Source organism: Sinocyclocheilus rhinocerous, unplaced genomic scaffold (assembly GCF_001515625.1).
Source record: "Sinocyclocheilus rhinocerous isolate Xijiao unplaced genomic scaffold, SAMN03320098_v1.1 scaffold241, whole genome shotgun sequence".
NCBI lineage: Eukaryota > Metazoa > Chordata > Actinopteri > Cypriniformes > Cyprinidae > Sinocyclocheilus > Sinocyclocheilus rhinocerous.
In genome coordinates this window covers 227,955-242,137 of record NW_015659312.1, presented here as the reverse complement: position 1 = coordinate 242,137, position 14,183 = coordinate 227,955, and the positions used below count along the sequence as shown (strand labels likewise).

Genomic DNA, 14,183 nt, shown 5'->3' with positions numbered 1-14,183 from the left:
CAGTCCAGAAACGGTCACCGTCTAAGTAAACTGAACTTGAGCAGTTCTGCAAGGAAGAGTGGGCAAATATTGCAAAGTCTAGATGTGCAAAGTTAGTAGAGACAGAGACAAATCCCAACAGACTAAAGACTGTAATGAAAGCAAAAGCTGGTTCAACAAAATACTGACACAAGGGGGTGATTCTGTTTTTTTCTGATATGTTGGTGTAATATCTTTCACTTGGATGTTATAAGTTGAGTTAAGATTATTTTCTATACCCACTGTATGTGTTTATAAAGTTAACATAAATGTATACAGTATATCAGCAATGCTTGTTCCCATTTTCAAGAAACAACTATACCATTTCAATTTAGCTTTCAAATAAGAAACTTTCATGTCAACCACAAATAATGACATGAAGACTTAGAGGAACCCAACCACAAAAAAAGAGTATCCCCTGGTTTTATTTAATATTCATACGTAATAAAACATTCAGAACACTATTTTACGATACAATTTGTTCATAATTACAGTGCTCCACAAAATAGAGGATAAAAATGAATACAGACTGAGAAAGAGGCAAAGAGATCTTTGAGTCCCGTCACTGAGAGTCTCTCAAAAGAAACAAACGTCACAACAGTGACAACAAACCTGAGCAGCAACACATTTCCAATCTTCATTTTCATGTTAAATACTCACTGCGACGGAGGCAGAGCACAACCAATAATTTAAAATGTCTCTATCAAACCATGCGAACAAACATAAATGAGTAACCCTGTCACATTTAAACGAACGACTAATTCTGATCGTCTCCCTGCCGCCCCACACAACTGACTCTAATGTACCGGTATGATTCCCTTTGACCTCTGTCCTCCAGCACTGTCTTCCTGTTAGTCCCCTTGGCTCTCTACAGTTTCCAGGGAGGCCTGAACTCAGAAATAGGGAGTGGAGTGCAGTGTGTCGTCTCAAAGTTTCGCATATACTTTCGTGCCTGAGAGAGAGGAATGTCCTGTTAGATTAATGACCTATAAACATATTATATGATATATATATAGAGAGAGAAAGAGTAGCATTTCTATTCACCGGGTAGACACTGATATTTTTGTAACATACCAAGAATAGAGCAAGCTGCCTTCTGCCCTCGAGTGTCATGTCTTCACCTGAAACAAAAGACAGAAGATCAGATCACCAACAGTCAAATGTCTGTCTTGTTTTAGACAGCAACTGTAGCCATAGTAATGGAAATCACTGCTGAACGTCCTTGTTTCTATCACATGAAACCAATTCTGGACGTGAGCATGGCTACTGTGTATGAAGCACGAACCAACGCTCCAGGGGAACAGGGTCTCTCTGTCTGTCTGATAGGACTGCAGCACAGACAAGCACCAATCATCATCCACCTCATAGCCCGTGTACACAGATTCTGAAGAACAGAGGAAAAACGACTCACTTTTAAAAACATTCTGCTTAATAAAGCCAAATCAAACCGAGAAAACGGAGAACAAACCCATCTGGAAATTGTCATAATTCTTTTCATATTAAGTGTTCATAACCATTGCTATGGCCAAGATTCTAATCCAGGGGTTTTCAAACTTTCTGATGCCCAAATGATTATCCCCTTCCAAAAAAATATGAAAGGCAGCTATATTTTTTATGTACAGAATGAAAAAGTATCTGGAATTATCTGGGAAATATTTAGTTTCTATTAAACAAACACTATCTGTTTTCTATCCACCATTAATGTTAGACGTATAAACATGAAAAAAAAATATGGCTGTCAACTGAATAAAATAATTTAGATTAATCTCATGAATCTGTACAAAGCAAAATGAAACCATATTGTCATAATTCCGTACATTAGAACTGATATTACTTATTCATTTTTACACTTTTCTCTAAACTTTTCCACTCCTTGGAACCCAATTTGAAAATCCCTGTTAAAATACATAAAAATACACTAAAACCATAAACCAGGGTGTTACATGTTACAGTTCTATATTGATCAAGAGAAAAATTCATTAATATTAATAAATAATATTTTGAAATTCCACTACTAACCAATGCCAATTTCAAATATAATAATTAAAATGAATTAAAATATAATTAAAATGAATTAAAAATGAAAAATAATAATTAAAATGAATTAACTATAAAAGCATACCTTCTTCAATCTGTGTCCCTGCTGCGAGCCACTGCCTGACTGCCCTGATAGCATCCTCTGTCATGACTTTAGGATACCTGAGAGACACAAAGAAAGAGAGATGAAACCAATTGACTGAGCGGAACCAGATTAAGCCGTCTGTGTGAATCGCGTCTGACCTGTACTGGAGTAGTTTGAGCAACAGGTCATTCCCTCTGTTAGACATGATATCCTCTGGACCCCTGTGTCAAAACATAATACAGCCATGTCAAGATCAACAACAATTCACATTTGCCTCCTCAAGCATGAATGTATTTATTTGCATGGTTGGGAGGGTTACTTTTAAAATGTATTCCATTACAGTTACAAATTACTTAATTAAAAAAGTATTCAGTAACGTAATCCAAGTAGCACAATATAAAAGTAATGTAATCTGATTACTTTTGGATTACTTAAATTTACCTATGTAAATAAAGTCAAAAAGCAATATCTAAGTACTTTTATTTAACTATGACTTTAAAATTAAAACGAATAAAAACTATAGTAAAAACTATTTGAAACTATTAAAAATTGTGTCTTGTTTCACCACCTAGATATTACAGCCCATATATATTTTTATATAAAAAGCTATGCAGACATCTAGTGGCTATACAGTTTAGTATTAGTTTTATTTTTATTAATATTATTTTTATTTCTTTAACATGTACAAGTAAAAATGAATATTAGGGATGTGACGAGATCTCGTGGTACGAGATCCGATGTGTCTCGCGAGAACGTGACGATAACCTCGCAAAACAATTAGCAGTGTTTACATTAGAGCTGCACGATTAATTGTTTAAAGATTGCGATCTCGATTCAGACACCCACGCAATCTTATTCCTGAATGACAACGATTCAGCTATGTCTATTAGATCGCGAGCGTCAGTGGAGCGTGAGAAGCATGTTTTGTCGCTGCCCATGTTAATGAATCATTCATGCTGCTGCTGATCCAAAAAGAGCAACACAAACAATCTTTTCAACCACACATCATTATTTCTGTGTTACAGACTTTTAAATAACATAAGTTCTGGGATAAAAGTTTAGTTTGGGTATAAACACTTATTTCTCTACAGTAGCGATCAAAACACAAAATACTGTTCTTTTTAGCAGCATCATATGACCCCTTTAACACTCGTATGTATTGTGACGCTTATCCTCTTTCTCCAGGAGGTGGCGACAACTGCTCGTTTAAAAAAAGTATTGGTCATTGAATCATTCATTCAGGAGATACCAATTGTGAAACAGGTCTTTATGAATTGAGACACTGCCTCCTTCATTTAATAAAAACAATTTTAGTTTAAATTAATATTTTAAAAAAAAGTCATTTTGTCAGAACCACTAGTACATTGTTATTTTGTTTAGTTTTCTAATCTTTTTTTCTTCAGAATCGTGAGAGAATCGTGATCTCCAATTTATATATATAAAAAAAACATGATTCTCAATTTATCCAGAATCGTGCAGCTCTAGTTTACATGTTGTTTATTGCTGCATATAATTCATTAAAATAGAAGTTTAATTTCATAAAGTACAAGTTGATTTCAAAATGCGCCTACATTTTTTGCATTTTGTGTTTTTCAGTTGAATAAAAGACTATTTTTCCCTATATATTTCATCATTGAGGATTTCTTTAAAAAGTCTAAAAAACTGGTCTTGTCTCGTTCTCGTGAACCCAGTCTCGTGTCTCGTCTCGTCTCGTGGGATAAGTGTCTTGTCACACCCCTAATGAATATAATTTATACACATTAAAAAATTTACACCATATACATGTTAGTCTATTTTAAAATAAGCCTAGATGTCGAAATGCATGTGAAATGCTATGATCTTTCTTTATTTCATTGACTGATCCGGGGTGTGAATCTCATTTTCCGCTAGAAAACTTACCCACAACTGCAGTCATGCACACCATGGAATTTTAAATCACTAACAAACACTAAATTTTAGCTAACATGATGATTTCCATGCTAGTAGCACCTACAAATGTTCAAGTTGTTTGAGTAGCCTTTGTTAAAGCAAGAGTCTTCATGCATAGCTCACACTGTACAACTATGTTATTTCCTTTATCTTTTTTGAAGACAAAATAACTGAAATTTCCAGACATGAAAACGTTTTTCCCAGCAGGAAGCATCGTAATTTACTGTAGCAGCGTCTCATCCCGCGTTTGAGGAGAATAATTGTAGACGGGTGTTATTTGCGCATGCACCAGCAGGCGGCTCACGTGAGTCAACATGTGCCAACAGAACCAGGAACTACTGTATGATGAAGTAGCGCTAAATATAGCGTTATATGTCACAAAACTCATTTAATTTTAAATGAAACAAATGCAATCCTGATAGTATTCCCACTTTTTACAAAATGTAACTGTAATCTGAATACTTTGTTTTTTGATGTAACTGTAACGGATAACAGTTACTAGATTTTTGTATCCTGATTACTTAAGGCCGTTACAAGTATTCCGTTACTCCCCAACCCTGTTTATTTGTGTCCTGGAGAACTCACGTAGTAGTGATGATTTCATCTTTGGTTCTTCTGATCAATAACACTGGTCCCTGGTACCTGAAATCAAAGCCAAAGTATTTACATAGAGCTCATGCTGTTAGCTTCATGTTGTTAAATAAATCATGAAAAAGCTGACGAACTTGCAGAGCTGTTCAGCATTGTTCAGGTTCATGTACTGCCTCACTGTATGGGTGACCAAGGGTCCTGAGGAATGGAAACAAACATTTTTTGGGTCACTCTTTAGAGAACCGAGTAGAAATGAAAAGAATCAAACACTTACTCCAGCTGTCAGGCATGACCTTTAGTGCAAGTGGTAAAAGGTCATCAAATGAGGCATCTAGAACCAGAGCTCGGATCTCTGGGTATGACATCACAGCCCAACTCGCTAAAATAGAGCAGCACATTAAGAATTAAAACGAATGAATCATTTTTTTCTGTTGTGGATCAGTGTTTTCTGATCTGTGATTGGCTGGTGTGAGATTGTTTACCTGTGAAGCCCCCTATTGACCAAGCATACACAATAATGTCACTCAACTGGAAGCCCAGTTTGTGCACGGCAAACTGAATGACGACGTCCATCGCATTGGCCTCGTTTTGAGGAAATGGAACTCCCTGAAAGAGCAGAAGAGAGAAAAAAAATGTTTTAATCCATTTTACATTTTAGATAAAACACATGCAAATACTACTTGTGTCTCTAGTGTCATTAATTGTGTGCTGTTAAGCCAAGGTCAGTGTGAGGAACAGATGGCGTGATGTTGACTTACTGTACTGCCGCCAAACCCTGGGTGATTCCAGCCCAACACTGAATATCCACCTGTAAACAGAAGTGAGGAAACAGTCTGACATACATCTAGTGCATGAACGTTGAAAATATAACACAGACACACATTGACTCGCACACATTTACCTTCTAGTGGCGTGTTCATGCAGCCAACCTCATAGAATCCTGCGTTTCCTTCACAGCAGATCACCTGTGATGCAAATTATATCAGCAATGGAAAGCTAGAGGTAATATGCTATCTCATTATACTATGTTCTTTCCCTGAAGCTTTTCTGTTATGGTTTCTTCTTCTCTGTTGTAGTGGCACATTTACTTCACACTATTCACATTCTTACCAGGGTTTTTCCAGCTTGCCCCCCATCTTTCCTCCGGTCGACAAACATGGTGTCAATCTCATTCCCATCACAAGCCACCAGTTTGTTCCGCTGACCGTCAAACTGAACACAACACACACAATCAATGAATTTCTATATACAGCATATATTGTTCAAAAAATTCAGTCAGTATGATGTTTTATAAAAGAAACTTTTATTAGTAAAATGTATTAAAGGTCCCATATTTTACACCTTTCTGGAGTTTTATTTTAGGTTTTGATGTCCTTAAGAATATATATTTGCGGTATAAGTACCAAAAAACATCTCAATATATGTGTACAGCTCCTTTCTCAGGAGCTCTGCTGAGAACAGGTGATTTTGGCCTGTCTAATTAATATTCATGAGCCTCTCTTCTGATTGGCCTGTTGTTTTCTGAGTGAGGCATGGCCAGGCCAACCACAGGTGCTAGCTGGAGGCAGCAAAACAAAGGGGAAACTGGAGGCGGCTGTGTAGTTCTGACGTCAACTTTTACGGAAGTCACAACGGTTCGTGAAAAATCACAGCTACTTTAGGCTGTGTGAATTTTACTGTGGACTGACTGTTTTGAAACTTATATGGTAGTTACATAGCACCTAGACCTCAGTTATCATGAAAAAAGCCAGGAAATTTCAGTTTTGACAATATGGGACCTTTAAACTGATCAACAGTGACAGTAAAGTCTTTTATAATATATTTATAATATCTAAAAGCTGTTTTAATGTAAATTAGTTATTGTTAAATTTAATTAAAAGTAGTTATTTTAAATTGTAATACTATTTGTATTATTATTTTTGTGTGTGTGTATTTTTGATGAAATAAATGCAGCCTTGGTGAGCATAAGAGACTCAGTCTTACTCAAACTTGCTTGCTGATATATAAATATTTTTATTTTTTTATTCAACAATTAGTTGAATCCCTGCTAATATATATATATATATATATATTTCAAACAGGGATTCAACTAATTTTTCAATATTTTTCAATATATATAGCAGGGATTCAACAAATTTTAAAAATATTTTTCAAAGTGTAATGATGACTATTTATAATTAAGGCAAAATGCAATAACTCTCAAATTGATTTTTTTGGACAATACAAGCACATCTGTAGCCTATACTGTATATGAAATGCCAGTTTATGGCATTTTCTGCAAAAAAAACCAAAAACAAATACTGAATAAGGAAAAATCCTTTAACAAAGATTGCACTCATAAAAACCAAATTTAAGCAATTTTTTTTGTTCAATTTTAGGTTTTAATTATTTTTTAATTGCTAATTTATTATTTTTGTATTCCCTGATATTTCTAGGTTTTTCTTGACCGTGGGAGTTCCAAAATGTAAAATGTGAGAAGCTACATACGTTATCCCAAGAAGTGTTTTGAATGTGTTATAGTATGGGTTTGTAGTTGTGCGTGTGTTACCTCTTCTACAAGTCTGGCCTGGCCCTGCTGTAACATGGGTCTCATGGCCTTCTGCAACAGACCCACTGAGCCCGGATACAGAATCCTCCGGCCGAATGAGTGCACTATCAGATAACTACACAAAACACACACATATATGAGAACCTATGGTGTTGCATGACTGCTCATGTATATGTAAGAGAGCTAATTGGTGATCTCTAATCCAAACCTATGTATTTCTACAAACCTAACAATAAGGTAAATCACTGCAAATACGTCAATCTATTATCACACACTTATTACCTTAAGATGTGGCATGGTAGTGTGCGAACTGAATTTAGCACACTGTCTGCTGCTCCTCTGTGTTTCGGCTCCGGCCTCAGCAGGGACACGCCACCTTTAGACAGCTTCCTGCAGTCAGAGGAAGTGCAAAAACATCACAAACATGTACAGATCTCAGAGTTGACTCCTAATTAAAGCAAACTCCTCTAAAACTGAAAGACCGAGTGAAAGAGAGAAACAAGCTATACTCACAGACTACTAACTTCTTTCCAGCTGAAATCTACAGGCCAGTGTTTGAAGTCGAAGTCAAAGCATGCAAGTTTTTTCTGAATGGGACAGAATCAACATCCTTTTAATGGACTCATCAAAGCAAAGCTCCATGGGAATGTTCCTATGGCACTGCTACGGTCTCACCTTGTTGCTAGGCGTGTTGTTCCTCCTGGTTTCCTCTAGTATGGAGATGAACTGAAGGTACTCTGGGTTTCTCCAGCGTCCCCAACCTAACAACAGTCCAGCGGTAAAAACACAAACAAGCACAAATCATGTTTGTTTTAAGTGTTCATTTAAAACAGAGTGAATGTACTTAAAGTATGAATAATAACTACAAAAGTATGGTAATTAAACAGACGAACATTACTAATAAATATACAACAAAAGTAAAATATCGTGTCACCTCTCAGATAGGCCACTCCTAGCAGACAGACCAGCGCTGTGCCAACATACTGACTGAGAGGAGCCAGCTTACTGCTGCAGATGTACCCTACAACATACGTCAGTATTAATCATCTCAGATTGATAGCCAACAGTACCTCACCATATTATTTTTTTAAAAAATGTCTGCTTATTTAAAGGGGTCATATGATGCGATTTCAAATTTTCCTTTCTCTTTGGAGTGTTACAAGCTCTTAAAGATAAAGAAGATAAAGAAGATCTGTAAAGTTGCAAAGACTAAAGTCTCAAATCCAAAGAGATAAGACTGAGTGTGATTTCTCAGAGCAGCGGCAGACAACACTACACGTGTTAGAACGAGCCATTTTAGGTAGGCGTGGTTGACTCTTAACTTTTATAAAGAATATCTCTTTGGATTTGAGACTTTAGTCTTTGCAACTTTACAGATCTTCTTTATGCACCAAGAGCTTGTAACACTCCAAAGAGAAAAGAAAAATTTAAATCGCATCATATGACCCCTTTAATTACACAATTATTGCAGAATGCCATTAATCACATCTTTGTAAGGCACAGACTCTTTTGTGCAAGAGAACGCCAAAGACAATAAGAAAACAACATGCTCTCTAACCACAATATACTCCATTAATGCCAGAACATCAATAAGATCAAGAACTACAGTACAACCACAAACACATAATGGATTCAACATTAAAATACAGTATTTGAACTGCATTGTATGTGCCTCATTCAGTACTTAATATTACAATAGCCCAACATCTTTGATTCAGCTATTCGAATGCTCAAACTAAACAAGATCATACCTTGGTCATGATGTAAAAGAGCTCATTCAGTTAAAACTACAGTTTAAACTAAGCACAGCTTATTCACAACCTGAACATCAGTGCTCCTCAGGTCTGAAACCTCTTATATGAACCAGACTAAAAATACATACAGCACTGCTGTGAGAGCATTAGCCTGTGACTCACATGATATGATTACACCTGCTGAACGTAACATTAAGACTGAACCAATCAACACCTGCTCATGTAATAACAAGATCTGCATGTTGAAATGCACAATATTTTGTATATTATTTACATAGCAACAAAATGGAAAGAGGAACAAAAATAAAAGTGTATTGGTGCATGTATAAAACGCTTTTTATAAATCACAGAGTTAAGAAGGCACATCTCTGTAAACCTAAACAGGAGGGAGGTCTGGCACTTCCGGACTTCCGTCTTTATTACTGGGCTTCTTACATAAGACTAATTTCAGTGTGGTTGGATGATCATAGTGCTCCACCAATCTGGCTACAAATCAGTGTGATCAGTGTTATCCCTACAATCCAGGAGCAGTGATTCTCTCCCCTGTAACTCTGGATCATTCTACCTTCAACAGTAATATCATAATTCGAAATATACTTCGTATCTGGAAACAGATTAAAGAACACTTCAAGATAAAGTCCCTTCTAACTCCTATCGCTAAGAATCCATCATTTACCCTGTCAAGACTGGATGTGACCTTTGTGCAATGGGAAGAAATGGGGACCTTTTCATTGATGGGGCTCTGGCATCCTTTAGTCAACTGCAACAGAAATTTAAATTCCCCCAGAGTCATTTTTTTTTAGATTTCTACAGATTAGGAATTATATACGTGCTCATACACCTTCATTGGATAATACATCACCCTCAATTATTGATAAGTGTCTTGATCAGTGTAAAGGAAGTAAATAGGCATTATCGATCATTTATTATCTGCTACAATCCTTTATTTCTCCCTCTACAAGTTTTCTTAAGGAAGAATGGGAGAAGGAACTAGGCAATCGCTAAGAATCCATAATTTACCCCATCAAGATTGGATGGGACCTTTGTGCAAAATTTGAAGAAATGGGTGTACGTACTATAGGGGACCTTTTCATTGATGGGGCTCTGGCATCCTTTAGTCAACTGCAACAGAAATTTAAATTCCCCCAGAGTCATTTTTTTTTAGATTTCTACAGATTAGGAATTATATACGTGCTCATACACCTTCATTGGATAATACATCACCCTCAATTATTGATGTGTCTTGATCAGTGTAAAGGAAGTAAAAAGGCATTATCGATCATTAAAAATCCTTTATTTCTCCCTCTACAAGTTTTCTTAAGGAAGAATGGGAGAAGGAACTAGGAGTGGGAATTTCTGAGGAAACGTGGCAGACGAGTTTAAAGGATCTTATCGAACATTCTATTAATTCTAGACAATGTCTTATTCAGTTTAAGGTCATTCACAGACTACATTATTCAAAAAAGAAACTACATAGAATTTACCAAAATGTCTCACCTCTTTGTGACAAATCTAATTCATGTAGATGTCAATTTGTCCCATAGTTTTATTTTTTTGCTCTAAGATACAGAGTTACTGGAATGGAATTTTTGATGTGCTTTCAGAGATTTTTAGGGTGCAAATGCAGCCGGATCGGGCACTTTTCATTCTGGGACTTTCTGAACGTATGCATCCATTATCAGGAGCACAACACAAACTGCTTGCATACAGTTTAATTACAGCCAAGAAGTTAATACTGTTGTTCTGGAAGAAAAAGGAGGCTCCTACTGTCACATTGGAGAGATTTGGAGAGATGATTTCTACTTTACATTTGGAACTAATTAGATACTGTTTGAAGGGCAGATATGAACAGTTTGACAAAATCTGGCACCCTTTTCTCTGTTATCTTGATGGAAACCCTATAGGACTAATGCATCATTTGTTAATGTAATGTTTTAATATTTCTTCATCATACTTTATAATTTAATGTAAACAGGTCTGGTAAGGGATGGTTTGTGATGTTTTTTTTTCTTCTTTCTTTCTCTCTCTTTTTTCTAATTTTGATTGTATTCTTCGTACAGGTAAAAGAGACGAAAATATAAGATTGCAAATCTTTGTTTCAATAAAACGCTTTTTATTACTAGGTGTATTGGATAATAGAATTATAATTTTAGCACAAAAAAAATTAGTTTGGCGGTTATATGATGCTGTATTTGTGTTTTACCTTTCCTGTAGAGATAACAGAGGAGCAATGGAGAACTGTAGTAGGACAGAGACCACAGCACTGAGGCCTGAAGGACAACACATGACAGTAATTAAACTTTGCATTACAAAACCTTTGGGCTTTTTTTTTTTAACAGGATTGATTTGGTAACTACACCAACTGCAGGGTGCAATGAAACATGACTGTGATCACATACCCATCCGAGGATGCTATCTGAGTGCCTCTCCAAACCTCTGGGCTGATAATTCCAGCCCTACATAAGATAAAGACATGGCAATTCTGAGTTTGATGTATCTTCACTAAAGTTTGCTATGGCGACCACCATAGTTTCTACACTTAATAATACCACAGATATTGTTACAATAAATCTGTGGTCACTTGGCATTAGATACAGACCAAAAAATAGGTTTGATAGATACAATGTACCAATATTCTCACATATCTACTCTTCATCAGTTCACTGTAGTAATTTGTTGGTTTGTATAAATTTTTTTCCACATAAAAGCCATTCATTCTGCCAGAACGCATTTTAAGAATCACATAAACATGAAAATAAATTATATCCATTTAGTTTAGTTTCATTTATATCCCAAAACAACTAGCAATAGTATCATTATTGATGGTGTTATTCTTCTTATTATAAAAAATATTCAAAATCCATGTTGTGTTTTTACTGTTGTAGTCTAATAATTATGCTATTTATTTTGCCACAAATTTGCAACAGTGAAATATCAGTTAATTAGAACTAAAAGTAATCAAACAGAAAACAATATATACATAAAAACATTCCGATAAATATTGGTTACAAAACATATCTGTCAATCTCTATTTAGTTTTAGCCACTACAATCTTTTATTTTAAAAAAAGTAAAAAAAAAATATATATACATATATATTTATATATATAAACAAAATGATAGAAATATTTTTATTATAGAAATAATCTTACATTTTTGAGGGAGAACCTACAGTTACATACAGTACATTAATGATTTTACAGTAGTAAAAACAAAAAAGCATTCTATGGTATTTTAAAGGGTAGATTCATGTGTGAGACTACTGAGCTGTTTCTCTGTGAAGGGGGTAAGAGAAAGATTAACGTTACTCATTCAGTTATTATTGCAACAGCCTATGATTCATAACAATGACAAATGTCTGATGTCTAACCCAAATAGAAACAGAATAAAAACGCAATAATTCGACGCATGAGTGCGCTAATAGTGTTGTTATGGTTGTGCTCCTCATGACAGATGCTAGCCTGCCCTGTCACTCGACCACGAGAGAGAAGCTCACTTCAGTTAGCAAACAGCTCTCTGTCAATGGCTGTCTCACAACAGAGAGAGCTGCCTATCTAGACACTGTTTTAAGACATCATTTGAGCTCATTTCGAACGTTCCGATTAAATCAAATCGCATTTGATGGTCAAATGCTGTCTAGATAGGCAGCCCACTTGGATTTGAGACTCCGCCAATAGCACAATAATGCACTTCCGCACACTCTTGCGAGACTGATCTCGGCAGTGTTTTAAGGCTATGGATCTGTCTAAAGGGGATGAAAGAGTCGTACCCTGCGGGGCGTTCTGCCGTCGGTACGTGTCTGGTCCGGTGAGCGGTGGATCCGCTGTAGATTGGGCCCGAAAAGGCACCGGAGCAACATCCAGCCGGCCATTCTCACCTCGGTCAGGAACTACGGCGGCCTGTGATGATCACACAGGTACTACAGCAGCGAATGCAAAAAAGAAAACCACTAAACAGCCGCGGCTTCGGGTGTTCAATGCATTCGATGCATGTGTTCAATGAAAAAAGAGATGTGTTTTATTAGGGAATATAACAGACAAAATTAATCAAATAATAATACATACATGCACCATAAGAAAATAAATATATCATAAAATGTTGCAATCCATAAATAAAATGCGATCGTAAATAAGGCTCAAAATTGTATTTATTGTATTTATTATTTTCATTGCATTTTTATTTGCTGAAACATGTCCTTATATGTTTATTTTATGATCTGTTAATTTACTTAATTTTGACATTGAATAAATAGTTGCATTATAAACAAATATTTTATAATAAATAAATGTATAAAATGTAGGCTATATAAAATCTTGCAATCAATACATGAAATTTGATCATAAATAACATATTAAGTTTTATTTATTTGCTCACATCATATTTTTAATTTTTAATTATCAATCAATTGATCGATCGATTAATCAATTATTTAATTATTTTTGCTGAAACATTTTTTATTTCTTGATATACGTATGATGTAGGCTACTTATTTTTGACACTGAATAAATTTGTTATTATAAACAAACAGTATTTTATAACAAATAATAATTACATTTAACAAATAATAATTATCTTTTTTTTACATAAATATTTTATATTCCATTTTCATAATTGTGTTGTGGATAAGTATTTCATTATTGAGTCAGGGCCAATTATCAATTGCTATATGAGTTTAATGTAACTTTACAAGACACAAAGCACCTATGTTTATTATGCTTCAAATGGTAACCATAGTTTTACATTTACAGACATTTTCAAAGGTGTTTTCCACATATTTTGAATTGCATTGTATTGTGTTGTGATTTGGGGTTAAAAGAAATGGCTGTAAACTTAACTGAAAATATCCTTATTTTACCCTTATACCCTTTACCCCCACATATTTTCTTACAGTGCACTATTATTGACATTACAATAAAACTGCTATCAAAAAAGATAAGAAAAAGTATCTGAAAACTTATGACAATTTTTGACGGAGTGTCATACTAGTAACAAGAACAGTTAACTCTCATAAGACACAAGTCACATATTACATTAAGTTTTATTTCAAATACAGTTATTTTATCTCGACATACGTTATATATGTTTAATAAACTCAACCACAGCACTGGTTGTATCTGAAATGAAAACACACACACACACACACACACACACACACACAGAAGGAAAACATTAGCAGGATGATGAATGCACAAAGAGTATATGAACAATTACGCAACCCCCCA

At 35.2% G+C, this 14,183-nt stretch overlaps 2 protein-coding genes across 2 annotated transcripts in view; both read right to left on the bottom strand.

Moving 5' to 3' along the window:
* Positions 1–351: 351 nt before the first annotated feature.
* LOC107723554 (protein ABHD16A-like) lies at positions 352–12,906 on the bottom strand. The gene is made up of 20 exons (XM_016532239.1): positions 12,731–12,906; positions 11,362–11,418; positions 11,166–11,232; positions 8,143–8,229; positions 7,884–7,969; positions 7,722–7,795; positions 7,491–7,598; positions 7,209–7,323; positions 5,771–5,872; positions 5,562–5,625; positions 5,419–5,468; positions 5,143–5,266; positions 4,935–5,039; positions 4,795–4,858; positions 4,655–4,711; positions 2,299–2,361; positions 2,141–2,217; positions 1,304–1,402; positions 1,093–1,139; positions 352–970 (listed from the first exon to the last, which is right to left on the bottom strand). Exons 1-20 carry the CDS (start codon positions 12,830–12,832, stop codon positions 887–889), a joined length of 1,632 nt encoding a protein of 543 aa, XP_016387725.1. The 5' UTR covers positions 12,833–12,906; the 3' UTR covers positions 352–886.
* Positions 12,907–14,024: 1,118 nt separating this feature from the next.
* Positions 14,025–14,183, bottom strand: part of LOC107723467 (uncharacterized) — a 9,472-nt gene continuing 9,313 nt past the window's right edge. Inside the window, exon 12 of the mRNA XM_016532102.1 lies at positions 14,025–14,075. Coding sequence (XP_016387588.1) covers positions 14,054–14,075 — 22 coding nt within the window. The 3' untranslated portion in view covers positions 14,025–14,053. The remainder of the gene's footprint in view (positions 14,076–14,183) is intronic.

Bases quoted from the DNA above. Each gene is read 5' to 3' on its own strand.
- LOC107723554 (XM_016532239.1), bottom strand. From the start codon at position 12,832: ATGGCCGGCTGGATGTTGCTCCGGTGCCTTTTCGGGCCCAATCTACAG. The intron at 8,230-11,165 runs GTAAAACACAAA...CGTATGTTGTAG, and splicing joins CTGTTATCTCTACAGGAAAG to GGTACATCTGCAGCAGTAAG. The intron at 971-1,092 runs GTATGTTACAAA...CCTCTCTCTCAG, and splicing joins GGCAGCTTGCTCTATTCTTG to GCACGAAAGTATATGCGAAA.